At 44.4% G+C, this 25763-nt stretch overlaps 1 protein-coding gene across 4 annotated transcripts in view; it reads right to left on the minus strand.

Moving 5' to 3' along the window:
* LOC126210640 (nuclear RNA export factor 1-like) overlaps positions 1 to 25763 on the minus strand; it is a 140879-nt gene that overhangs the window by 85687 nt on the left and 29429 nt on the right. For all 4 annotated transcript variants that reach the window (XM_049939958.1, XM_049939959.1, XM_049939957.1 and 1 more), the window contains 2 exons: positions 18437 to 18639; positions 4929 to 5038 (listed from right to left, as the gene is read on the minus strand). In XM_049939958.1, the coding sequence (XP_049795915.1) occupies positions 4929 to 5038; positions 18437 to 18639 (313 nt within the window). The remainder of the gene's footprint in view (positions 1 to 4928; positions 5039 to 18436; positions 18640 to 25763) is intronic.

Consider the following 25763-nt stretch of genomic DNA (forward strand, 5'->3'; position numbering starts at 1 on the left):
AACCACTACTACTCTGTTGAGCATCTCTCTGCTGGCCTCACATGGCCGAGTGCATGCCGTGACACTGAGGAAAAATTCCCGGCAGTACTGGGAACCGAACCCGGGTCCTCCGCATGACACAATTCCAAGCACATTACAGTACAAGATATTTCATTACATTGAGAGAGAGATAGAGAGAGAGACAGAGAGGAGTGGGAGGGGGAGGGCAGCAGCGGTGAGAGTCAGAGTGAGAGAGCAGATGCGCCAATCTCCCCCTAAACCCCTGGACTAATTTCAACCAAACTTGGTACACATTTCCCTTTCTGTCAGTCCCTGTGGATAAGAACCATGTATCTACCACAATTCAGGAGATATAGTGTTATAAGCAATGAACATGCAAAAAAAACTGCCGCAGCATGAGTAACATTTAAAGTTATATGTCTTTGTTGCTAACTCTATCCATGACATATTTTTCTGACAGAATCCTCATATGCCACAGAATGGACCTACACAAATATATCATTGTATGACACACAGTGGAAGAAATATGACATCGTAAACACTGAAATATCTGGAAAAAAGCCACATCGTTCATGAAGTTTTAATACATTTATTCTTTACTACTAAGACACTCCTACAGTTGACTCAGATTCTCTGGCACCTGGCAGCACTTTTGACAGTTTTCAGCTGAGAAGCACAAACAGTTGTAGGTGAGAATGACATCTGTCTATAGAGCTATAAAGAGGCGTTGCCATCAAGACATTTACAAAATTGCATTGTGGACATGTGAAGCAGCTGCACCCAGCACAAAGAAACTGTCAGGTAATGTGTTTATTAATTTGGATACTGTACTTATACATTTGTCCATTACGCATATTTCTTTATATGACCGTTTCATAATTTCAAACGTGTTTTTACAAATACATGGAAATAATTTTTTCGATACTTCACAATGGACAAAGTTCATTTTCATTTCCAACAGAAAATTGGCAGAAGGCATATCCAGGCAATGCAAGGTTTGTCAGCTAGTTGATAATAAATGAAACACATTTAGTAATTTCATATTTGTGTTTTTAATGTTATGTTTGTGTTTTCACAATCTCCAAAAACAAAAGTGCCATAATTTCCATTTGAATCATAATGTGCTAAAGGTCCTTAGTTATTCCAACATAGTATTGAAAGAACTAGTAAAATCATGATTACACTTCAACCATTCTTTCTTTTCTCCAGAAAAAATATGAAAAATGCACAACATTTGCATGAATATCAGGGTTCATTTCACATTGCGAAAAAATAAAAACTGTGCACACAAAAATATTTAGAGTTTGATAACTGAGGATCTTTTAGCACTTTTGAAATTTCCTCAAGTATTTACTGTTTTTTTCTCCTCTCTTAATAAATGCATTCAACAGTGGCATTTATAACAACCAATAATTACAAATGTGTTATGAAGGTACAATGTTACTGTATGTAAAATGCACCAAATTAGTGATAAGAAAGTGGATTTTCTTATAGCCTTTGACACTTTTATGGCAACTTTCAACTGAAGCACAAGTCGTCTTGTAAAACTGCTGCAACAACGTCTTCAATTCCAGTGTATCTCCAGCATCAATTTCAGTACCAATAAATTTTTGGCTGTTGCTGGAATTTATTATGAGCTCTGTTAGTTCATGTGCCATATAGAACCTGTCACACTTTCTAATTTGTCTTTTGAGTACACTGACATCCCTGTCACAAAGAAGAAAGTAATGTCTCTTGATGGAAGTAGTGTCCAATTTTTTCAAACCCGTTTCAGTCAGTCAATGCCAATAACGTATACAACACAGTTCTTGTTCTGTCCTCCACACTTGCCAGGATATAAGTGAAATTCAGCAACTGATGGAGGAACACCCTGCAGAAACTTCTAGAGAAAAGAGCGTAGGCCTACTTTTTTTGGGCCCACATTTTCCAATGCCTCCATGATATTTATAAATATGTGCATTATTTTTTTAATGTCACAAATACAAAATATACAAGTTGTCAACTGTCACAGAAAACGTTTCCTGGGCAGGAACCAGCAGAATTTGTATATTTTGCATGGGATCAAGTATCATTTTGGCTTCTTCTGTAAGCTCAGTATAAAATTTTTAGGCCCCCCTCTTGTGAAGCAGTAGATCTCCAGTGACACATTGCTTTGCATCTGTAATGCGAGGGCTTCTCATTTTCACCTTCACTTCTTCATGTGTGCACCAGCAGTCTGAGCAGGCCCAAAATGCAAACTGAAATTTTCCTTGAAAAATGATGCATAAAGTGACCTTAATCTGGTGATGTTTCTCCTTAAACAACTTATACCTCTCTAGAATGTTAAGTCTGCCTTCTAAACATTTCATACCTTTCCATCATAAATGACTTTCAATTTATCACTGGACAGCTTCTCTTGCTTTTGCTGGAAGAGATTCAGTAACTGACCAAAATCCTTACAGCACACAGCAGGATTTCCATCTCCTATAATATGGAAGCATCTCAGCAAGTGCATTAAAACACGTCAATGTCAATGTCTCAACTCCATTTTGGTATCTCCAGACTGATGCTCTTTTAGCAAGTGCCAATTCATTTGATGTTACCCATTTTTGTCTTTTCTTTTCCTTTTTCCCTTTATCATGCATCTACGAGGGGTAGGCTGGTTATCAATGTATTTGCCATGATTACTTTAAGGATTGCCAGATTCCTCCAGAAGGAGAGGAACTGGGTTTCTTATTAGCCTTCTTGGAAACATGATGTTTAGATGAAGGAGGAACCGATGGTTGTGAAGTTGGGGTACATAAAAAATCTTCACGAGTATGCTCTTTTTTGGAAGTCCGGGTGTCTGACTTTTGGGATCGAGATTTAGCAGAACCCGATGAAGGGGAGGTTGAACGGGCGATCTTTGCACTGGCCGATCTGACGACAGAGTCACTAAAGGTGAGATCACAAGTCTGCATGGCCGCCTCCTTTGTTGGCCGAGGAGAGGCAAGGACAGTGCTGTATTTTCCTGTCTGAGGCACAGTGGGTTCTCGACTTGCGAATAATTTTCGAGCAGCAAAGGTCGACACCTTTTCCTTCACTCTGATTTCCTGAATGAGCTTTTCGTCTTTAAAAATGGGGTAATCTCGAGAGGAAGCAGCGTGCTCACCCATACAATTGATGCAATGAGGGGATGGAGGTGGACAAGCACCCTCATGGGCATCCTTGCCACACGTAACACATTTGGTCGGGTTGGAACAGGACTGGCTGGTACGATTGAACTGCTGGCACCGATAGCAACGCGTAGGGTTTGGGACGTAGGGGCGAACAGAAATTATCTCATAGCCCGCTTTTATTTTCGATGGGAGCTGAACTCTGTCAAATGTCAAGAAGACAGTACGGGTTGGAACTATGTTCGTGTCAACCCTTTTCATGACTCTATGAACAGCTGTTATGCCCTGGTCAGACAGGTAGTGTTGAATTTCCTCGTCGGACAATCCGTCGAGGGAGCATGTATAAATGACTCCACGTGAGGAATTTAAAGTGCGGTGAGCTTCCACCCGGACAGAGAAGGTGTGCAGCAGTGAACAGGTAGTGTTGAATTTCCTCGTCGGACAATCCGTCGAGGGAGCATGTATAAATGACTCCACGTGAGGAATTTAAAGTGCGGTGAGCTTCCACCCGGACAGAGAAGGTGTGCAGCAGTGAATTACGCAGCAATTTTTGTGCCTGGAGGGCACTGACTGTTTCTAACAACAAGGTGCCATTCCGTAATCTGGAACAAGACTTTACAGGACCTGCAATTGCGTCGACACCTTTCTGAATAATGAAAGGGTTGACCGTGGAGAAGTCGTGACCTTCGTCAGACCGAGTAACAACAAGGAACTGTCACAACGATGGAAGAACTGTCTGTGGCTGAGACTCAGTGAACTTACGCTTGTGGGCAGACATAGTGGAAGATGAGGAAACCATTGCGGAAGAATCCCCCATGATTACCGGCGTCTCCGATGGCGCGCTCCTTCCTTGTGGGGGCCCTCTCTGAGGGCACTCCCGCCTTAGGTGATTGTTCACACCTCGGGTCACACCTCCTGAGAAACAGACGGAGGGACCAATCGGCACTTTCGGAAGGTATCAGCTCGGGTAATCACCCCTCCCTGGGCCTGACCGTTACCAGGGGGTACATACGTGTCATACCTGTCTACCCGGGGCGGGGAATTATGCGTTACCCCATCACCGGCTACACATGAAAATGCGTGGGTCGGCCTTTAGACACGCACAGGGAGGAAAAAAGAGAAAGGGAAAAACAAGGAAAGGGAAAAACAAGGAAAGGGAAAGGAAAGAAGAGAGGTCTCAAACGCCGCAGCGGAGAAAAGGGTAAAGAGAAGAGGTAAGGAAAAGAGAAGGACAAAGGAAGGATGAAGATGTGCAAGCAGAGAAAGCGAAGAATGTGTTACATTTTCGAGTGTCCGTCTCCGGATGTAGGCACAGAACATACTCCCAGAGCGGGAGGAAGGGAAGGAAAGAGCCAGCGGTGAGGGGAGGGGGGGTGGGGGGGGGGCGAAGATGGGGGATAGGGAAGGATGCGGAAAAGGAAGGTATGCAGCCAGGAAAGGAAGGAGAGCAACATTAGCTCGGGGTCCCGAGCTCGCTACGCACGTATCCACAAAAGGGGCCCCCTGGGAGGGGGGGGAGAATGTATCCTTCTGTTTGAGACTTTATGATACTTATAATCTGGAAAATCAATCAATTCATATGAAAGGAACCACTCTGAGATGCCCTTGTAAGGGAGAATAGCCTAGTCTTCACTCTCTCACACCAATGATACCCTTCAAATATAAACCTGTTACAATATCGTAATTAACACCACGTCTACATAAACACAAAACAAACCAGAAACAACATTTTATATTTTGGAAATAGACATCTGCCAAATATTTCGAGATAAAGGAGAAACAAACATCACTAACCTCGTGTAGGCCTCACGTGTTTTATATTTCCCACACACAGGATTTTTGTGCAAGTACAATTCTGTGATAGGCAGAGAATTGAGGGTTGGCAGCACACCAGCTGTCTGGATCTGAAAACCATTCCAGTTACAATGAATATCAAGTAGGACATACTACTGCACATTAACAGCTCTTTTCTCATAGAACTTGGCTGCGATTAGAATATTCACGTACACATACATGGCAACTACAAAACAATCATCAGATTTAAACATTCTCCAAGTTTAAGGATGCACAATGATGTCTTTTTGTTTAGACGCAGTGAAAGAGCGCATTTCATTTTGGGAGTTGCAACTTTGCCAACTTCCAGGTGAACAGCCAGGTTGTAGCATTTTCAACTATTTCTGAGAACTGGGTTTCTAAACATGTTGTTCCCTTTTTACATGTATTGCTTGTTGATGACATTAACACTTCAATTTCAAGTCCTGTAAGTTAAAGATAATAAGAAAAAATACTATTGGTGTCTTTCCAATGATCACAGTCGGAAGCAACTATCTGTCTAGGTTGCTGATGCTTTTTACAGCCAGCTTCTAGTTAATGAGTGGCCTATCTATGCCACAGTGACATTTTGGTGAAGGTAAGGAATTAGCATATGCTACTACACAATACACAAGATGCCCTACAAAAAATATGTTTTTAGACACAAAGGAATTACAAATATTGACAGCGGGTGGGCATTGACTAAAATCAATGGTGACAATTATAATTTTGTGCCGAAACAGGATATAAACTCAGGTCTCCTCTTACTAGGCAGACGCTCTGATCACTGAGCCATCCAGACACAGTAAACACTGCAACTGCATGGACATATCCAAAAGAAAGTACTATTTTGATACAAGGGCCATTATGAACTAAGACACCAGATATGTATACAATTAAGGCAAGACAGCCAACGATCTCTTCAGTGCAGATGCACACTGCTCGACCTCTTACGAGAATCGGTGAAATACTGGGTGTAATGAGGATAATGGGTGAGGCACACTACGTTAGTAGTAGTGGATTAGTTGAGAATTTAACTTTGATGGGAGTCGTGTACAGGTAGTGGGTGCAATTGCAATGACCCGTGTCCGGATGGCTTCATGGTCAGAGCATCTGCCTAGTAGGCAGGAGACCCGAGCTGAATCTTACCCTAGTCCAAATTTTCAGCTTTCCTGACTGATTTCAATCAATGCCCGCTTGCAGCCAATGTCTGTAATTCCTTTGCGTCTTAATTCATAATGGCTGTTGGGTCAACATAGTGTGTCATTCACTTCGGAATTGTCTGTCATTTCTGTAGCAGTAGAGTACTGAACAATAGAGTACTGAACATCAGAGTATTGCTTGTTTACATATTTTTGTCCCAAATACCACATCTGCTGTTGCAGCACGATGGATATTTTTATTGCAATACAATGCTTCACTGGATTACAGCTTTCAAAACAGCTGTGAACATCATTAATAAGAAGGTGATTGGTCCCTATAAAAAGGCAAGGACATCTGAAAAAAATTACCACTGTGAGCAGAGTAATGGTAGCAATTAATCTGCCTCAAAATTTAAAATGTTAAAAATTGTCTGTTCCACGAAAGTGCTGGCAGGTCGATAGAAACACAAACAAACACATACATACACACAAAACTCTAACTTTTGCAACCAATGGTTGCTTCGTCAGGAAAGAGGGAAGGAGAGGGAAAGACGAAAGGATGTGGGTTTTAAGGGAGAGGGTAAGGAGTCATTCCAATCCCGGGAGCGGAAAGACTTACCTTAGGGGGAAAAAAGGCCAGGTATACACTCGCGCCCACACACACACACACAAACACACACACACACACACACACACACACACATCCGCACATACACAGACACAAGCAGACATTTTTAAAGGCAAAGAGTTTGGGCAGAGATGTCAGTCGAGGCGGAAGTACAGAGGCAAAGATGTTTTTGAAAGACAGGTGAGGTATGAGCGGTGGCAACTTGAAATTAGTGGAGGTTGAGGCCTGGCGGATAACGAGAGGAGAGGATATACTGAAGGGCAAGTTCCCATCTCCGGAGTTCTGACAGGTTGGTGTTAGTGGGAAGTATCCAGATAACCCGAATGGTGTAACACTGTGCCAAGATATGCTGGCCGTGCGCCAAGGCATGTTTAGCCACAGGGTGATCCTCATTACCAACAAACACTGTCTGCCTGTGTCCATTCATGCGAATGGACAGTTTGTTGCTGGTCATTCCCACATAGAAAGCTTCACAGTGTAGGCAGGTCAGTTGGTAAATCACGTGGGTGCTTTCACACGTGGCTCTGCCTTTGATCGTGTACACCTTCCAGGTTACAGGACTGGAGTAGGTGGTGGTGGGAGGGTGCATGGGACAGGTTTTACACCGGGGGTGGTTACAAGGGTAGGAGCCAGAGGGTAGGGAAGGTGGTTTGGGGATTTCATAGGGATGAACTAAGAGGTTACGAAGGTTAGGTGGACGGCGGAAAGACACTCTTGGTGGAGTGGGGAGGATTTCATGAAGGATGGATCTCATTTCAGGGCAGGATTTGAGGAAGTCGTATCCCTGCTGGAGAGCCACATTCAGAGTCTGATCCAGTCCCGGAAAGTATCCTGTCACAAGTGGGGCACTTCTGTGGTTCTTCTGTGGGAGGTTCTGGGTTTGAGGGGATGAGGAAGTGGCTCTGGTTATTTGCTTCTGTACCAGGTCGGGAGGGTAGTTGCGGGATGCGAAAGCTGTTTTCAGGTTGTTGGTGTAATGGTTCAGGGATTCCGGACTGGAGCAGATTCATTTGCCACGAAGACCTAGGCTGTAGGGAAAGGACAGTTTGATGTGGAATGGGTGGCAGCTGTCATAGTGGAGGTACTGTTGCTTGTTGGTGGGTTTGATGTGGACGGACATGTGAAGCTGGCTATTGGACAGATGGAGGTCAACGTCAAGGACAGTGGCATGGGATTTGGAGTAGGACCAGGTGAATCTGATGGAACCAAAGGAGTTGAGGATGGAGAGGAAATTCTGGAGTTCTTCTTCACTGTGAGTCCAGATCATGAAGATGTCATCAATAAACCTGTACCAAACTTTGGGTTATTATTATTATTATTATTATTATTGTTAATATTCAATTGATCAATTTGTCTTCCAGAAATTCAACAGGACTGTACCAGTTATCTGTGAAAAAGTTTTAATCTTTGTGTTGGAAGTTTGAAATTGTGCTGGAAATGGTAATTTTCAAGCACATGGTGGTCATTCTAGAGAAAAATTAAAACTTCGTACATGTATGAGGATGGAATGATTGTGTTACTAATTTTTTTTTAAATAGTGGGTGACATGAATCTCTTTATGGGTTACACAAGTTTCTGATGTTTCTCTTTTGAAGTGTTAGAAGTCTAATGTTGGTTGAATTTCCCCAGAAGATTACTCAATACTTAATAACTGACACAAAGTAGTTGTGATACACTATTTTTCTTGTGCTTATGGACACAAGACAAAACATATGATATAAAAACTGATCAGTTTTCGAAAATATGACTGGATAGATAAAAAAATCTACTCACCAAGTGACAGCAGGAGTAAACATACAGAAAAGATAAGGAATTGTGCAAGCTTTTGGAGCCAGTGGCTCCTTCTCACGGGAGAGTTGAAGGGGATGAAAGATGGATGAAGGAGAAAGACTTGTGAGCTTTCGGGTATATGGAGAATTGCTGAGAATTTCTTAAGCCCATGCCACATGTCTAGCCATTTGTAGCCGGTTCATAAGTTACACTAGGCTGGCAATGTGTGCTTATTTGTTGTTACATTCATGTTTTTGTCATTACGGAAAACTTTCCGAGAACCTCAGGTCAGGGAAGACTTACCAGATGAGATGATAAGGAGAGACATTGTCGGGGACTGCACCAGCTGAGATTTTAAAACCTGGGAGCTTAAATGTGGAAGATAGGGTAATAAACAAGACAGAAATTACTGACAAAATATGGTGCACAAGATGATAATAGGGGAAAGCTAAGTACATTAAATGTGGTTGGGGGTAGGCTGAAGGGGAAATAACTGACAGGTCAGAAAATAAAATATACTGAAAGCTAAAGGGGAGTGAAGAAAGGAATAGTTATTGAGAAGGAATGCTGAGTCCAAAGAAATTAACACAAATTAAGGCCAGATGGTGGTGAGAGAAGGACATGTTGTAACGCCAGTTTCCAACTGCCGAGTTCTCAGAAACTGGTGTCAGATGGCGTGTGTGGTGCAACAGACACCAAGATCATGACTGTCATGTTGTAGAGCATGCTCTGCAATGGGACATTATGTGTTTTCAGCACACACCCTCTCTCTACGCCCATTCGTCCTAACTGATAACTTGGTGGTAGTCATATCAAAGCAGAAGTTCGAACAATGATTCCATAGCAGCTAGTATACACGTGACATTTCACAGATGGCCTCTCCCTCAGCTGGTGTATGTATGTTTTGGAAAGGCCTGGTAAAGGTGTTGGGAGGATGGTGCACAGGGCAAGTCTTACAGCGGTCACAGGGACAGGAGTTGTGGGGTAGGAAAGAGGGTGCACAAGGAGCATAGGGCCTGACCAAGATATTGTGGAAATTAGAGGGGGCGACGAAAAGTTCAGTGGGCAAAATGTCTGAAAGAATGGAACTCATTTAAAGGCACGATTTTAGGAAATCATAGCCTTGTCGAATTAGTTGATTAATAATTCAAGACTAGGAAATACAGAGTGATAAGAGGTTTAGTCCCACTTTGCTTTTTGGAGGGCTCAATGGAGCCAGGATTGGAGGTGATGGCCTGGGAGACTGCTTTTGGACTTGGCTGGTAAGGTAATAACATTTAGTGAAGGCTGAGATGAGAATGGTGGTGTATTACAAGAGCCTGCATCTGGCCAAATACATTTGCCTCAAACGCAAAGGCCGTTCGGGAGGGAACATTTAACATGGAAATGATGTCAACTGTGAGTACTGTTGTTTGTTAGTAGTTTTAATGAGAACAGAAGAGTTTAGCTTACTCTTGGTGAGGATAAGGTCAACACCAAGAAAAAATGGCATGCTATTCAGAAAAGGATCATGTGAAACTTAATTGGGAGAGTGTATTTAGAGATTCCAAAAGGTCCATATGGTACAGATCAATGCCCCTTTACTAAACCAGTGGCTGGAGGCCTATGGATCCCAGAAAAGCCACCTCTAAGAAACCTTCCCTCCCCCCCCCCTCCCCCTTCCTCATGAGAAGGTCAGCAGAGGAAGGAGCCACCATAGAACCCATGGCCATGCTCCCATCTGTTCGTATGTCTGCCCCTTCTAAGGTAAAGTAGTTGTTTGTAAGTCTAAATTTGATTAAGGAGAGCAGGAACGACATTGCAGGTTTGGAATAGGGTGGGTACTGGTTGAGGTAATATTCAGCAAAAGACAGGCCATGTATATGGGAGATGATGGTATAGAGGGAGGTGGCATCAATGGTGACCAGCAAGTTTGTGTGGTGGGCATGGATCAGGCACGATTTTGACGATTTAGAAAATGGCTGGTGTCTTTCATAAGAGGAGGGTTTTTGTATTAGGTCTACAACTTTTCTTCCGCCGCTTTGCAATAGATAGCAGTAGCGGCAAGTGGGGTTCGAGTGGTTGGACATAGGTGTAATACAATAAGCTTAGGCATCTGTAAATATAATACCATAAAAATATTAGTTAATTTGTGAGTGCACCATAAGGTTATTCTTGATTAAGTACGTCAACTTACGTACCCATTTCTCACCATTTGTGGGAAGTTTTAATTTTCTGCTTTAACATGAAGAAATCTGTGGCTGTGGCTCTTAAAATTCTGAGTAAAACCAATGGTGAGGGAACTATTACTGGAAGAATGTGCAGAGAATGTTTTCAATGCGTTAAGAACGGTGATTTTGATGTTGAAGAGCAGTACGGCGGTGGAAGACTGAACGTTTTCGTAGCTACTGAAACAGACAAAGACAGTCCCAGGACATCATTATCAAAAGCAACTGATGCGTTCGAGCCCAGCACTGAAACACAAATGGCCACAATACAGTCATAGATAGGTAAAGGTAATTTTGCAGCAGGTCAGTACTCGACTCCGTGTCGCAAAATCCGTCAAAATATACATGTAAACATTGAAATGAGAAGTCCTATCCCTCCCACTGTATTCTCCATATGTTGCTCTCTCTGAATACCAACTTTTTCGATCAGTGGCATACAGCCTGGCTGACCAGCACTTCCGAGCATATGAACAAGTGCAAAATTTAATCAACTCACGGATACCCACAGAAGACGCCCAGTTCTTCCACCACAGGATTCGTACGCTATCCGAAAGATGGGAGAATGTAGAGACCAGCGATGGGCAATACTATGAAAGAATTTTTTTTTTTTTTTTTGGTAAGTTTTTCACAATAAAGCCCCAAACTTCGAGAAAAAAACGGTGGAAGCAAAGTTGTAGACCTAGTACTATAGGCTGCAAGTGTTGATCAACTGATGCAAATATATGTTCACTTGGTGTTTACGAGCCACCAGGGTGATTGGGTTTGTGCATCCTAGGAAGAAGGTGATGTGGGAGGGGTGCAAACTTGTAAAGGGCCTGGGGTTCCAAGGAGGGCTGTAGGTCAGTTTGTATCACAGGGATGGAATCTTGGTGGCAGATGCTGTATGTAGAGGTGTCAGACAGCTGACACAGACCTTCACTTACATACTCCTGTCGCTCAGGTACCACAGTGTTAGATCCTTGTCCACTGAGAAGATAATGATGGAGTCAAGTTTCTTGGTTGGTTGTTTGAGGTTTAAGGGACCAAACAGCAAGGTCATCAGGCCTTTGTTTCAAATATACTCCATTCTGCTAATGGGACATCTCAGAAAAGTCAGAACAATAAAACGGAAAAAGGGAAAAACATAAAAGGGCAGTCACGTTGTCATTGGTAAAAAAAAACAAAATGAGGGAACGCGGCAAGAGAACGAACCCAACACTATGCTGAAAGCAGCATAGGCAAGACCACCTGTGACTTAAAAGGTACAACTGCTATAATGCAGAAAGTATGTATGGGAATAGAAAGACTAACCAAGCCTTTTTTTTTAAAAAAAAAAAAAAAAAAAAAAAAAAAAAGAGGATTCCGGTCAGGGAGGTGAATCGGGAATCTCCGAACACTGCCTACAGTGGGAGACACCCAAACACTCACCGCCCTGCCCCAACACCAGAGAGAGATTAAAAACCTTAAAACTGAGAATAAAAACCACTCTCCCGGAGGAAACCGAGAACCAGAGAGACCATCCGGGAATCGTCAGCCAACATCAAAGGTAAAGTGTGGGGGAGTCTGTACTTAGCACGCAGAGCCAAAAGAAGGGGGCATTCAACCAAAATGTGGGCCACTGACTGGAAGGCTCCACAACCACATAGTGGGGGTGGCTCATCACGCATAAGAAAACCATGGGTCAGCCTGGTATGGCCAATGTGGAGACGACACAGTGTGGTCGAGTCCTTTCGGGAGAGGCGAAAGGAAGAACGCCATGGGCCTGGTGTCACCTTAATTGCACGAAGTTTATTAGACAGGGGAGTAGCCTCTCAAGAAGTGGCCCATGACTGTGCGAAGTGGGATTTGATGTGAAGCCGTAAATCCGCTGCAGGAGGGGTTACAGAAAACGGGGGGTAAGTAACTGCTCCCCCAGCCAAACGATCAGCGAGCTCATTACCTGTGATACCCACATGGCCAGGGACCCAAAGGAAGTCAATGGAACAAGCAGCACGGTGAATATCAGCGAGATGGTCATGGATGGCAGAGACCAAGGGATGGAGCGAAAAACACCGGTCAATAGCAAGAAGGCCACTCATCGAGTCCGTACATAACAAAACGCGGTTGTGTTGGGATTGTTTAATAAAGGTAAGGGCCTGGGAAATTGCCATCAATTCCGCAGTAAACACATGTAGGTGGCAGCAGATGACTTTCCGTTCCAACAGAGGACGTGAAGGCATACCCAACATGATCAGCAGATTTAGAGCCATCAGTGTAAATAACAACAGCATCCCGAAACTCCCATAAAATTTGGCGGAAAAAGGAACGAAACACCACCGGGGGGATGGAATCTTTCGGACCTCGGCAGAGATCCATCCGAATTCGAGGCCGAGGAACTAACCAAGGAGAGGTGGAGGGGAGGGAGCGAGGAAGACAGGACAAAGAAGGAAGCTGAAAATCACGGCAAAGAGATGCAAGGCTCAGCCCAACCGGTAAACCCGCCCGACGGCGGGAGTCGGGTGGGCGACGTCCATGGTCTGGGAACAGGATAGAATAGGAAGGATGAGTGGGAGAAGAACGGATAGTGAGGGCATAAGACACCAGAAGCTGGGACCGCCGAACAGAAAGGGGGGGGGATCCCAGCTTCAACCAGGAGACTATCAACAGGGCTAGTAGGGAAGGCAACGGTGGCCAAACGGATATCACGATGGCGGACTGGATCCAGCACGTGCAGTGTGGAAGGAGCAGCTGAACCATAAACTTGACAACCATAGTCCAAGCGAGACAGAACTAGAGCACGATAAAGACGGAGGAGGAGGGAACGGTCCGCACCCCAAGAGGAGTGGGCAAGGAAGCGAAGGACATTGAGTTTACGGAAACATCCTACCTTCAGAAGTCTGATATGTGGCAGCCAAGTGAGCTTGTTGTCGAAAAGAAGACCCAGGAAACGAAACTGTGGGACCACAGGCAATCGTTGTGCAGCGAGATAGAGCTCTGGATCAGGGTGGATTGTAGTACGGCGACAGAAGTGGACCACTCGCGATTTTAAAGGAGAGAATTGAAACCCGTGTGAGAGGGTCCATGCAGAGGCACGACGTATAGCCACCTGGAGCTGCCGTTCTGCAGATGCCATCGAGGAGGAACTAACCCAAATGCAGAAATCATCCACATACAGGGCAGGGGCGACCAAGGGACCGACAGAGGCCACAAGTCCATCGATAGCAATGAGGAAAAGAAGGACACTCAAGACAGAACCCTGTGCGATGCCCGTCCCCTGGGTCCGTGGAGAACTAAAAGCAGTACCAACTCGAACTCTGAATGACCGATGGATCAGGAACTGGCGGATAAAAATCGGGAGTGGGCCCCGAAGACCCCACTGATGAAGGGTTATTAAGATGTGATGGCGCCAGGCCGTGTCATAGGCCTTGCGTAGGTCAAAAAACACTGCAACCAAATAGCGGCGCTGGGAAAAAGCCTGCCGAACTGCGGATTCCAAGTGAAGTAAATGATCGATTGGAGATCGTCCCTCTCGAAAGCCACACTGGTAAGGGGACAATAGATCCCGAGATTCGAGGACCCAATTGAGCCGACGGGCTACCATCCGTTCAAGTAACTTACAGACAACATTGGTCAAACTAATTGGCCGATAGCTGTCAACAGATAAGCGGTTCTTACCAGGCTTAAGGACAGGAACCACAATGCTATCCCTCCACTGAGAAGGGAAGTCACCCTGGAGCCAGATACGGTTAAACACCCGAAGAAGATGTTGCCGTTGTGGAGCACTGAGATGTTGAAGCAGTTGGTTATGAATGGAATCAGGGCCAGGGGCCGTATCATGAGAAGAAGATAGAGCAGAAAGAAATTCCCATTCAGTAAAAGGTTCGTTGTAAGATGCTGACTCACAAGGGGTGAAACATAAGGTGGAAGCTTCAGCCAGCTGTTTTTGATAAAGGAAAGCAGCTGGATAGGAGGCTGATGCTGACGCCACTGCAAAATGGGTCGCAAGATGTTCTGCAAGAACTAATGGGTCCGTACAAATGCCATCTGGGAGGTGAAGGCCTGGGAGGGTGGACTGCCGATGGCAACCTTGGAGAGAACGAAGTGTAGCCCATACCCGTGACAGAGGGACAGTAGAACCAAGGGAAGAAACGAATCGTTCCCAACATATCCGCTTACTCTGTTTGATTAAATAACGGGCTTTAGCACGGAGGCGTTTGAAGGTAGTAAGGCTGGCTACGGATGGGTGCCTCTTAAAGCGTTGCAAAGCTCGACGGCGATCACGGATGGCAATGGCAATGACCGTACTCCACCACGGGACTTGCCGGCGACGAAATGGTCCAGATGAGCGCGGGACAGCAAGGCTAGCAGCGCGAACAATCGCGTCAGACACGTCACGTAGGACGTCATCAATACAACCCGACAAAGAGGGAGAAAACTCGACCTGTGCAGTGTATAGAGGCCAATCGGCGCGGTGGAAAGACCAACGAGGTAACCTGTCCATCGGGGAGCGGGAAGGGAGCGTGATAATCAACGGGAAATGGTCACTATCACAAAGGTCGTCGTGTGGCGACCAGTGTAATGAAGGGAGGAGAGAGGGAGAAGAAAGAGAAAGATCAATGGCAGAAAAGGTACCATTACCGGCACTGAAATGAGTAGGGGAGCCATCATTAAGAAGGCACAGGTCCGTGGTCTGCAATAAATTGGTCTATAAGAAGACCTCGTCTAGATGGAAAGGCACTGCCCCACAAAGGATGATGAGCATTAAAATCCCCAAGGAGGAGGAAGGGAGGAGGAAGTTGCTGAAGAAGGGTGGTTAAGGCAGCAGGTGTAAGAGTCCTGTCAGGATGGAGATAAAGATTGCAAACTGTGACTGCAGAGTCTAAGTGGACCCTAACAGCAACCGCTTCCAATGTAGTTTGGAGAGGAATCCACATGCTAGCAATGTCTGTACGGACCAACGTACAAACGCCACCAGAAGCCCGCAAGGGTCCGACCCGATTGCGACAGAAAACACGGAACCCACAGAGGGTCGGTGAGTGAGCATCAGTAAAATGAGATTCCTGGAGAACCACACAAGCTGCAGAGTAGGACGAAAGAAGGGATTTCAATTCCGGAAGGTGACGATAGTATCCATTACAATTCCATTGGAGAACCACAGAACGATGGTTTAAAGGAGGGCTGAACTCGCGAAATCCAGTCATACCGCCGGGTCCCCACCCGTCACCGACAAGGAGGGGGCGACATCCATGAACGACAGGTCAGAATCCGGTTGTGAAGTCGGGGAAGGGACCTCCGGTGACACCAGAGGCTCTTTGTCCCGGGACTTATGTTTCTTCTTCTTTTCAGGCTGAGATCGAGGAGGGTTTTCTGGCATAAAGGAGCCAGCTGCAGCAAGATCAGGAACAGAAAGAGACCGGGCGACCTGGGGGCCGACAGACCGCGGCTCTCGCGGTCGCCGCGCGGCAGCAGACCTTTGACCTGGAAGGTGCCGGGAAGGGGCATCCCGGGAGAGGCGTCCTTGACCGGCAGACGCCGAAGGAGTGGGACACTTCTCCGGCTGGGGAGGGGGAGCAGCGCCCATAGGAGAAGGTGCGGGAGCCGCAGGGGAGGGGGGGAGGAGAGGGGTCCGGGATGGGGGTAAGGAAGGGGTGAAGATGTAACCAAGGCGTAACTAGATGTCATGGACACAGGGTGCAGTCGTGCATATTTCTTACGGGCCTCTGTGTAGGTTAAACGATCGAGGGACTTATACTCCTGTATCTTTTTTTCTTTCTTATATACTGGGCAATCTGGTGAACGTGGAGAATGACTACCATGACAATTTACACATACAGGAGGGGGAACACAGGGACTCCCCTCATGGAGTGGACGTCCACAGTCACCACAGAGAGGGTCCTGGGAACAGCGAGAAGACATGTGGCCAAAACGCAAGCACTTAAAACACCTCATAGGAGGTGGGATGTATGGCTTCACATCACAGCGACAGACCATAATCTTAACTTTCTCAGGAAGGGTATCCCCTTCAAAGGCCAGGATAAAGGCACCAGTATCAATACGATTATCTTTAGGACCCTTCTGAACACGCCGAACAAAGTGAACACCCCGCCGTCCGAGATTGTCCTGAAGTTCCTCGTCAGTTTGAAGGATGAGGTCCCTGTGAAAAATCACACCTTGTACCATATTTAGAGACTGGTGAGGGGTAATGGACATAGGAATTGTGCCAAGATGGGTACAGGCACGAAGGGCCGCAGATTGGGCAGCTGAAGCAGTTTTTATCAGCAACGAACCTGACCGCATCTTGCTCAGGGAGTCCACTTCACCAAACTTGTCTTCAATGTGTTCCACAAAGAATAAAGGTTTGACACTGGTGAAAGTATCTCCATCAGTCCTGGTGCAAACTAGATAACGGGGGAAAGGTTTTGCCCCTAGACGACAGGCCTGACCCTCTTCCCAGGGGGTAGCCATGGAAGGGAAGGCCGAAGGGGCAAGAGAAGCAGCACTTGAGGAATCAGTTCCACGCAGAGAGATGGCCGCAGAAGAACGGCCAGAGTTTTGGACCCGTATGCGTTTCATCTGCATAGCGTCCGCCCTGATACCACCCACTCCGATCAGGGGCTCTCCTCACGGGCGCCACCCAGCCACAGCAAGGACCGTCTGGCACGGCGGCCATTGCCGGGAGTTCCGATGCTCCAGGATGACGAGCAACCACTCCAAGGCATGCATGAGGAGGTCACAGCTCAGGTATCAGAAGTGTGATCCCTGTGTGTTCAGGGGGCTCAACCAAAAGGGTACATAGCGACATACCACATGGGCTGGCTACCGTGCTGGCTATGCACCCTAGCATCAGACAACGACGTGAAAGAAAAGGTGGAATGTACTAGGAGGGTGCACGTTGGAGACACTAGGTAAGGTGCTCTTCCCCAAATGGCTCACACTACAGAGGAGAAATTTTGTAATGGAGGTCAAACCCCAGAGGGGGACCAAGGAATGTCAAAAGGAGGAGATGATTACGCAACAAAGCCGGAGTGTAAAACCAACAGAACCAGGAGGATAGCCACCAATAGAGGGAGAGGAGAGGGCGAGGGGAAAGGAGCAAGGAGGGGAAGGCAATTTTTTTCTCCACTCCCGTTTACCGTATTTTATGACCTGTATTTTTTCCCCATCCCGTACCCTCACAACATGTTTACCGTAAGTAGCTTTCCACTCTTATTAACTCTCGCACAATGTTTGGCCAGTAATCTCTTTCTTGCTTATTACCATATCTTCCATCTTTCAGCTCTTAGTTTTTCAAATCTCATTTTGTGCAGTCCGCAACAATAAGTTTTTCCTTTGCATTCTGTCTGGTAAGTCTCCGCCAACCTGGGGTTCTGGGTGACTTTTCTGTAATTCTCCCCATTTCCTAAACCTTGCCATTCCTTTTTTCTTCATCCCTCTTCCTTCCCCTTCAAACCTTCTGCCAGAAGGAGCCACTGGCTCCAAAATCTTGAACACTTCCTTACCTTTTGTGTGTGTTTGCTCCTGCCACCACGTGGTGAACCAATTTTTGCATCTATCCAGTTATGTAATATTATAAAAACTAAGTTATTCAATTTGTTTTCTATAAAGCCTATATGTGCCTTCCAATTCAAATGCTTCTGCAGGCTTAGGCCTGAAAGCTACAAATTCTCTCTCTCTCTCTCTCTCTCTCTCTCTCTCTCTCTCTCTGTGTGTGTGTGTGTGTGTGTGTGTGTGTGTCCAGGATGTTCCAGTGTCATGATAAACGAATAAAAATCAGTGTGCAGTTACCTCGTTGTCCATCAGATCTAATACTTTTAGTGACCTCCATTTGGTTTTATCTGCAAAGACTGGGGTGAGGTGGCTCAGTGTCGACAGCTCATTTCCTGCTAGACAGAGGCTGATGAGGTTTGGAGCCATGACCTGTGCATTTTTCAGCAACTGCTGCTGTAAATGAGAGCTTTTTGATGGGTCGTACATCACTTGCTGATACTCTAAAAAGAAGTAGAGAAACAACAATTAATGCAAAAAGGTACATAAAGACTGTTCAATCCATAAAATATATGGACACTCCATTATTGTACAATAAATGAACATTATTGTACAATAAATGAAGTAACTGCTGACACTTTTTTTCCTTAATAATCTCTTAAATGGTCAATAATATCAGATGAGCTCAACCTTCAGTGGCAGCTGATAAATTTAATGTAAAGGTTCTGATGTGGAGTTATCAGAACACGTAAGAGTAATATCTTTCATCTCTCGGCGAACTATTACAGCACAGACCACAGCCAGTGTCCAGAGACGTATCTAGCGCACAGCCGCCGCGGGTCGACAATGCGTCGGGACAACAACAAAGAGTGTCCCCACATGTGGAGTAGTTTACAATGCCTTGAAGTCCACTTCTCCTCCCCTGCACTTTAGGGATGAGGCCCAACAGTTCCCAGTATTCCTGAACCCATGTAACATCGGGGTCTCTATCGGCGAGGACAGTGGGCAGATCTCCAGCCAAACCGAACACTGCCCTGTTATCAGCACATAAGACACATGTAGCCAAAATGCACAGAACCTAAAGTGGTACACCACAAACTTCACAGAATTGTGGATCCTCTGACAGGAGTCTCGCATGTAACTCTTCCTTCCATGGTCAACTTGAGTGACTGCAGTTTGTTTTCCATCACTTCCAATCACTGAGTTTCCTATTGAAGCACAATTTGTCTGTCACATAATGAGGTGACAGCATGGGAGGGGACAGCACATTGACATACGACACCATTCTGACGCTTCTTTTGCTGCTTTTTCAGCTATGCTATTTTCCCATATCCCAATGTGTCTGGGTACCCAGCAAAGGTCACTTCGTTGCCACAGTGCCGGACTCGCTTTAACGAGTCACGGACAAGTTGAATCAACTGGTCTACCGGATACATTTGGTGTGACATGCGCCACACTCTAAGCGAGTAAGAAAAGATGTGAAACCTTGTAATTTGATGCCTGTGAATCTGCTCCAGTGCTGTCATAATGCATACAACTTCACATCTTAATTTGTAAACTGTTCCAGAAGGCACACTTTGAAAACCCTTTCAGGGAAAAAGAGCTGAACAAGTGAAGGCATTCTTTTGCTGGGACTCACCTGTATAAACAATGATAAAATTGTGGAACATACTTAAAATTGAAGATAACAGAGTTGTAAAAACATAATCTGGAGAACAAGTTTTCTTCTACTACGTCAAGCTTAAAATCACTTTGGGCTTCTAAAGATGTCAAAGTGGCAGTTTGTTCCATCCCTGGCTGTACATGCAGAGGTCTGATATATCCAGATACTCGTGACTGTCAGTAGGACATAACCAGAATGGCTCCGTCACGTGGGGCTGATTTCTCAACAGCTGCTCAAAGCTGGGGCAGACTGCTGCACTAAATGCCAACAAGTGTGGCAATGATGAGATTTTCAGGACCTCCCGGACCAGAGGGAGGTGCTGCCAAGTCCAGAGAGGTGGTTCGCTGGGCTCTACAGACAGATCCTGAACTAGGGTGGTCCGATAGCCTCCAGATTATATTCAAATATGCTCACGGTGGATAGAGTCTAACACCTTGACATAAGAAATAAGGGTTGATCCGTAAATTGTGCTACCGTAATCTGTGTTCTGTGACAAATGCCATATAAAACTGCAGAAGGTGGGTGGGACCTGTCCACTCCCCATGCATTTCCGTTGAGGCATTTTCAAATATTCAACGATTTTAAGTCCTTTGTTTTCAACTCTTTAATGTGTGGGAGTCTCATTAGATTCAAGTCAAATAATAGGCCCAAAAAGCACACAGTGTGCTTAAAATGTAAAATGTTGGCTCCCATTGTGAGTTCTGGTCGATTAAAACTTTGACAGGTGCAGTTAAAATTGACACACAGTCTTCTCTGGTGATAACCTAAATCCAGTTTCATTTGCCCAAGCTTCCTGCCCCCTGAAGGTCAGCTGTAGTTGCTTCATTGTCACTGTAAGATAGGAGGAAGATCACAAAACAACGAAGTCTCATCCACAAACAAAGAGCATTTAACAAGGCTCCTGTCTGAGGAGGATATGCCAGATAGTGACTGTAAACAATTTGAAGTTGAGTACACTGCAACGGAGGACCCTGTTCTCATGAACACAGTAATCAGAGAAGGCATTGCCAATATGATATCAGAAGCATTGCTCCTCAAGGAAGGAATGGATACGAAGTAACAGACATTGACATAGTCCTCGTTCGTTAAGTTGACACACCAGCCACTTGGCTTTGGCGTAAGAGGGGATCCTGTATTGCCGTATCCAGCAGAACTAAGTTGTCTAGGACAGGACGCTGGTAGCACCTGAAATGAACAGGGAGTGGTACACGTGACATCGGGATTTGAGGAGCCAGACAGGGCGGCAGCTAATATTGCCTCTTTCCAATGAATGATCAATCAAACTATATCTGATTCAAACAAGATAGGAGCTTGCTTTTGGCTTCAAGGCACAGATGACAAAGCATGGCATAAAGAATGATCAGGTCCTGGAGCAGTGTCTCTGGTCACGGAGAGGGCTGACTTCCATTAGAATGTAAGATTCTAGGATTCTAGACCATCGCATTACGTGATAAGAACCAGAGACTCCTCATCTCCACAGTTCTACGGAACACCTAGAACACAGGAATTTCTCTAAATGTCACAGTGGTCCATTGATCGTGACTGGGCCAAATATCTCACGAAATAAGCATCAAACGAAAAAACTACAAAGAACGAAACTTGTCTAGCTTGAAGGGGGAAACCAGATGGCGTTATGGTTGGCCCGCTAGATGGTGCTGCCATAGGTCAAAGGAATATCAACTGCATTTTTTAAAATAGGAACCCCCATTTTTTATTACATGTTCATGTAGTACGTAAAGAAATATGAATGTTTTAGTTGGACCAGTTTTTCACTTTGTGATAGATGGCACTGTAATAGTCACAAACGTATAAGTAAGTGGTATCACGTAACATTCCGCCAGTGCGGACGGTATTTGCTTAGTGATACATTACCCGTCTTAAAATGGACTGTTTACCAATTGCAGAAAAGGTCGATATCGTGTTGATGTATGGCTATTGTGATCAAAATGACCAACGGGCGTGCGCTATGTATGCTGCTTGGTATCCTGGACGACACCATCCAAGTGTTCGGACCATTCGCCGGATAGTTACGTTATTTAAGGAAACAGAAACTTTTCAGCCACATGTGAAACGTCAAACACGACCTGCAACAAATGATGATGCCCAAGTAGGTGTTTTAGCTGCTGCCGCAGCTAATCTGCACATCAGTAGCAGAAAAATTGTGCGAGAATCGGGAATCTCAAAAACGTCGGTGTTGAGAATGATACATCAACATCACCGGTACCATATTTCTATGCACCAGGAATTGCATGGCGATGACTTTGAACGTCGTGTACAGTTCCGCCACTGGACACAAGAGAAATTACGGGACGATGACAGATTTTTTGCACGCATTATATTTAGCAACGAAGCATCATTCACCAACAGCAGTAACGTAAACCGGCATAATATGTACTACTAGGCAAAGGAAAATCCACGATGGCTGCGACAAGTGGAATACCAGTGACCTTGGCGGGTTAATGTATGGTGTGGCATTATGGGAGGAAGGACAATTCGCCCCCATTTTATTGATGGCAATCTAAATGGCGTAATGTATGCTGATTTTCTACGTAATGTTCTACTGATGTCACTACAAGGAGTTTCACTGCATGACAGAATGGCAATGTACTTCCAACATGATGGATGTCCGGCACATAGCTCGCGTGCAGTTGAAGCGGTATTGAATTGCATATTTCACGACAGGTGGATTGGTCGTCAAAGCACCATACCATGGCCCGCACGTTCACCGGATCTGATGTCCCCGGATTTATTTCTGTGGGGAAAGTTGAAGGATATTTTCTATCGTGATCCACCGACAATGCCTGACAAAATGTGCCAGTGCATTGTCAATGCATGTGGGAACATTACGAAAGGCGAACTACTCACAGTTGAGAGGAATGTCGTTACACGTATTGCCAAATGCATTGAGGTTGACGGATATTATTTTGAGCATTTATTGCATTAATGTGGTGTTTACAGGTAATCACGCTGTAACAGCATGCGTTCTCAGAAATTATAAGTTCACAAAGGTACATGTATCACATCGGAACAGACGAAATAAAATGTTGAAATGTACCTATGTTCTGTATTTTAATTTAAAAAACCTACCAGTTACCAACTGTTCATCTAAAATTGTGAGCCATATGTTTGTGACTATTACAGCACCATCTGTCACAAAGCGAAAAAAATGGTCCAACTAAAACATTCATATTTCTTTACGTACTACACGAATATGTGATAAAAAATGAGGGTTCCTATTTTTAAAAATGCAGTTGATATCCATTTGACCTATAGCAGTGCCATCTAGTGTGCAAACCATAGCGCCATCTGGTTCCATCTGGTTTCCCCCTTCAAGCTAACAAGTTTCGTTCTTTGTAGTTTTTTCGTTTGACGCTTATTTCTTGAGATATTTGGCCCGGTCACGATCAATGGACCACCCTGTATAAGAGGTTGGAAGGGGGTGTGAACTGGCCTTGACTAAAATCCACCTTATGAGTTTCAAACCTTCCTTCACAGTTGAAATAGAACAATTAGTGTTAGTCACAAATTCCTTCCAGGAATTCCTCTTCTGTTCTTGTAAGGGGAGCTGGTACATTCTATCTCCTCCATGTTAATTTCAGCAAATACAAGGAACATTTTTTTCTTAAGCCATTAAGCATATGGCTCTGAAATTTGGACAGTATTTTTAATAAGTATTTCTCTACAAAAGTTATAATGCCATGATAAGAAATACTTGTTGGTTTTTGTTTTAGAATCTTTTTTTAAATGTTGTCAATTTTTTGTCTATATTTTTGCATCTTTTCTTCTATAACTCCTTAATTATACCATTTCTTTTCAGTTTGTTACAACAATGAAGGAAATGAAATGAACTATATTGTGTATAATTTTGATTCATCTACTGTTAGAAGTTTTTGCAAAAACGTTCCTTACACATGAAAATTTGAAACTTGCAGGAAACGGCTTCCTAAGTTTTTTAATACATTCCCACTTAATATGATGGATCATCAGCAACCTCTTATTGTTATAGTATTTTCTTTGCTGCCCCTCTTAGTCTTTCTTCTTCATTTAGGTGCATCGTGGAAATGGTGGTGCCCCATGGCTGGAAACCTAAACCTTTCAGCACATCACATTTTATAATGTTTCCAGCATTGTATGCTGCAACTGTTTTTGGAATCCTAATCCAAATTAAACTGTCCACACTTTCATTGGAATTTTGTGTTTTCCCAAGTAGGAACTTTTCCAATAAATTTGGTTGTGACAAATATCTGAATATGGGCTTAATTACATCAATTACAGCATCTGGCAAACTGTTTTTTCGGTCATATTCCTTTCCTGATTGGTACTTACACCACGAGTCATCACCTGTGGGGCATAGTGCATGTTGTGGGTGCTCATTTGTTGATGCAGTATGAAAAAATAATGCCCATACTGCTTTCTTCATATGCTCAGTGCTTCCTGTATTTTGCCTAATTGTACAACCATAAAACCTCTACAATCTGTCAATTGTTTCACCTGTCAATCTCCATCTTCCTCCAAGGGCCTTACCATCTCTAAGCTTCAGGGCTCCTAATGTCTGCTTCAGTTTGCACAAGCGAGCCCCCATGTGCTTCTACACACGTCTGATGCATTCCTGTTTTTTAATGTGAATTTCATTGTTATTCCTCTCCTGTTTTATAGCCCTTGGAATCACCATCCCCTAGACAGTATATTGTACATTATACCACTCCTGTGATATGGAAAAAAAAAATTTCACTCTCTCTACTTCCATTGCTCCACTTGTGCCTTGAAAATTTGCTTCAAAACCTTCATTATGTTCCTCCTTGGTATTGCCTTTACATTTACAATGTTTGGAGAGAATAGCAACAACAATGACTTTGCAACTGTCTCCAATGGTAGCTGTCACAACTCCATTTAGAGATTTATGACCTCTATGTTGCCATGACCCACCTCAAGCAACAGTGAAATCTTTACAATTTCCATTATCAGCCCCTGCCTCTTCAACTGCTTTCTTCATTGTTGCTTGTGCAACAGCTTCAGCAGAAGATACCATCAATTCATATTAAATCCAAACCTGGTTGGTGATTTTGGCAAGTTCATAATTCCACATAACATTGTTCCTGCAGCACTGCCCATTCCTATGCAACAAAAGCCTTAGACTAGCCTAACATTTATGTCATACAACTTCTTTCCACTATTACCATTACCAGGAATACTACGAGGGTAATCCCAAAAGTAAGGTCTCCTATTTTTTTATAAGTACATAGACCTGTTTATTTCTACAATGGTTTACATCAGTTTACAGTTTGAACATTTAGTTATTTTTCGACATAATCACCATTTCTGTCGATGCATTTTTGTAGACGCTGTGGCAGTTTTTGTATGCCCATGCCATACCAGCTTGCCGCCATCCTGTTCAGAAAGTTATGAACCTCTTCTTTCACCTCGTCGTTGAAGCTGAATCGCTGGGACCACAATTAACACTGACAGTTACTGTTAGACTATGAAACAACTCAAATGGGCAATTCAGAACCGGAGAAGAGGAATGTTGAGCAAGGGCGTACACGTTCTCCATGACAATGCCCGTCCACACATCGCTCGGCAAACCATTGCTCTCCTGCAACAGTTTCAGTGGAACATAATCACCCACCAACCCTATAGTCCTGACTTGGCGCCCAGTGACTATCACCTGTTCCCTAGGTTAAAAGAACATTTAGCCGGAAAGCGATTCAGCTCCAACGACGAGGTGAAAGAAGAGGTTCATAACTTTCTGAACAGCATGGCAGCAAGCTGGTATGACATGGGCATACAAAAACTGCCACAGCGTCTACAAAAATGCATCAGCAGAAATTGTGATTATGTCAAAAAATAGCTAAATGTTCAAGCTGTAATCTGATGTAAACAATTGTAGAAATAAACAGGTCTACATACTTATAAAAAAAATAGGAGACCTTACTTTTGGGATTACCCTCGTATTAGAATTATAAA

This window comes from Schistocerca nitens, chromosome 10 (assembly GCF_023898315.1).
Source record: "Schistocerca nitens isolate TAMUIC-IGC-003100 chromosome 10, iqSchNite1.1, whole genome shotgun sequence".
NCBI classification, from domain to species: Eukaryota; Metazoa; Arthropoda; class Insecta; order Orthoptera; family Acrididae; genus Schistocerca; species Schistocerca nitens.